Consider the following 2,726-nt stretch of genomic DNA (forward strand, 5'->3'; position numbering starts at 1 on the left):
GCTGGTCTCAAACGTACAATGATCTTTCCTCCAACCTCAGCCTCCCAAGTACTGGAATTACAGGCGTGCAACACCATGCCTGGCAGCAGTTTGATTTTTCTTATGATGAGAGCTCCACTATTTCAGAAAAGGAGAATCAGTAATCCCTAGTGAGTCAAATATGATACCACATGTCTATAATCCCAGCAGTGGAAAGGCTGAAGCAGTAGGGTCACTGCAAGTGCAAGGACGGCCTGAGCTATATACCAAAACTGGATGGCAAAAACCAAAAAAAAACAACAATAACAATAGGGGCCGGGGTGGGGGAGTTGCTCAGTGGAATAAGTGTTTGCCTGGCAACCGCAAGGTCCTGAGTTTGATCCCTGGTACCACCAAAAATAATAACAACAACAACAATAATAAAAATGTGATCTCTAATGAAATCTTCCTGTTTAAATGCTGAGATGACAATGCAGCTAATTAATTCCATAGTATTAATTTATTTATCTACACATCACCTAAGGGCAGGATTTAGTAAAGAAAACAGGCTCACTAACACCTCACAAGAATTTTCTTTTTTTTTGGTGCCAAATGACCTCAGGGCAGGTTTGGCTGGCTTGAGTTGTGGGGATCGAACCACAACAACCTGAGCCTGACTGCTTTGTTGAACCAGCCACTTAAAGAACTGACCTAAGGGGCAGGCCCCCAAGAATTTTCTATGAACAGCATTTTACATAGTACAGTATTCATTCTTACTTTGTCAAATTTTCCAAGGCTGCTTTTGGTTCGGGGATCTCCCTCTTCAGAGCCAGTCATCGCTAACTGCTGCAACAAGCGGCCAACCTACAACACAAACAGTATGAGACACAAGCTAAAGACACCTGCAACATCTGTCCTATGAAAGCACTCCTGTTCTCGTCTAAAACTCTATTTCACAACATGCACACAAACCCAACACGCACCTGATTAGGTATTTAAAATAGTGTTTTCCCAGTAAACTGTATTTTGTCACATCAGTTTTTACTAGTCCAGATTAAGTATTACAGAAAAAGTGGAAAATTTTACTGTAATTTCATTAATACATAGGTATTGACCTTAGAAAACTTATACATTTGATTCTGATATGGTACTATTAAAGTATTTGGAAAATTTTTAAATTAATTTAGAAATATTACTCATTAAATTATTTCAAGTTAGTATGAAGTATTTTTCCCTAAAATTCACAAAGAAGTTCCAGCCAAATAGCTCAGCGGATTAAAGCAACTGCAAGCAAGACACAGGGGCCAGGGGTTCAATCCCTTGGCCGGCCATGCCAGCCACGCCCTGCCCCCATGGGGTGAGCTGAAATGGCAATTGAGACTGGACATGGTGGCACACGCCTGTAATCCCAGCTCTTGGGAGACGGTAAACAGGTGGATCAGTATGAGTCTGATCAAATAGTGAGTTCCTGAACACCCTGCAGACCCTTCCCTAAAATACAAAAAAAAAGTACATAAAAAAAGAGCCCATTAAAAAAAAAAAAAAAAAGAGCCCACAAAGCACTCAGGATAAAATATTCTTTTTCTTTTCTTTTCTTCTTCTTTTTTTCTTTTAACATGAAACTGGGGATTGAACTCAGGCCCTGGCCACTTGCCAGAGAAGCGCTTATTCTACTGAGCCATCTCCCTAGCCCCTTTTTCTAAATTTAAAAGCAAACAATTCCCACAGAGCATAAGCTGTAAAGTAAATGCTAACTCACAGAGCAAGTTCCTTTTTTTTTTTTTTTTTTTTTGCGGTACCAGGGTTTGAACTCAGGACCAGGCAAGCACTTATTCTACTGAGCTATCTCCCTGGCCCACAAGTTCCTTACTGTCAAAAATAATTATTAATTCAGTTTCTTTAAGAACAACATGCTGAAGGCAATGATTAGAGCATCAGCTTCTTGGTATCTGAAAGGAACTCTCCACTCATTCTAAAAATAACAAAATTCAATCTGTACAAAAATGATGAAAGTAAAACTACAGATACATTACCAAAAAAATAACTGTGTTTCCAGATGCCAAAAATTTAAAGTTTTATTTCATGGATTTCTATAGAGTGAACAGCTGAATATTTCAAGATGACATAATGTCATAAAAAGTTTATCATCAGGGCTGGTGAGATGGCTCAGTGGTCTAAAACACCTACTTAGAACAAGCTTAGCAAAGCACAGGGACCGCGGTTCAATCCCCCAGCACCACATGCCAGCCAGCCCCACCCCCTGGTGAGCTGAGCTGGACACACACACACATAAATAATAAATAAATTTTTTTTTTAAAAAAAGTTTATCATCTAAAAACAAATCCGAAGATGATTTATCTGAATACACCTGATCTCCTCTTTACAATTCTTCTGGAGGATATGATTAAAAGGCTGGGGGTAGGGGCCAGGGAGATGGCTCAGTAGAATAAGCACTTGCCTGGCAAGCACAAAGGGCCTGAGTTCAATCCCCAGTTTTGCCAAATAAATACATAAATAAAGACACGACTTTAGGAGTTCAGGTGATCTGAGAAAATGCTAATGAGTTCAGAGCAGTGTGATACAGAGTGAATTCAAGGCCAGCCTAGATTACAAAGTAAATTCTAGGCCAGGCTACACTGAGTAATGAGACACTGTGTCAAAAAGTCAAAAAAGGGGCCAGGGAGATGGCTCAGTGGAATAAGTGCTTCCCTGGCAAGTGCGAGGGCCTGAGTTCAATCCCTGGTCCTGCCAAAAAATAATAATAATAA

The 2,726-nt window shown here is 40.0% G+C and overlaps 1 protein-coding gene across 5 annotated transcripts in view; it reads right to left on the bottom strand.

The window, feature by feature from the left end:
* Gapvd1 (GTPase activating protein and VPS9 domains 1) overlaps positions 1 to 2,726 on the bottom strand; it is a 126,162-nt gene that overhangs the window by 60,125 nt on the left and 63,311 nt on the right. For all 5 annotated transcript variants that reach the window (XM_023701626.1, XM_023701627.1, XM_023701625.1 and 2 more), the window contains exon 4: positions 736 to 822. In XM_023701626.1, the coding sequence (XP_023557394.1) occupies positions 736 to 822 (87 nt within the window). The remainder of the gene's footprint in view (positions 1 to 735; positions 823 to 2,726) is intronic.

Source organism: Octodon degus, unplaced genomic scaffold, assembly GCF_000260255.1.
Source record: "Octodon degus isolate 3935 unplaced genomic scaffold, OctDeg1.0 scaffold00138, whole genome shotgun sequence".
Classification (NCBI taxonomy): domain Eukaryota; kingdom Metazoa; phylum Chordata; class Mammalia; order Rodentia; family Octodontidae; genus Octodon; species Octodon degus.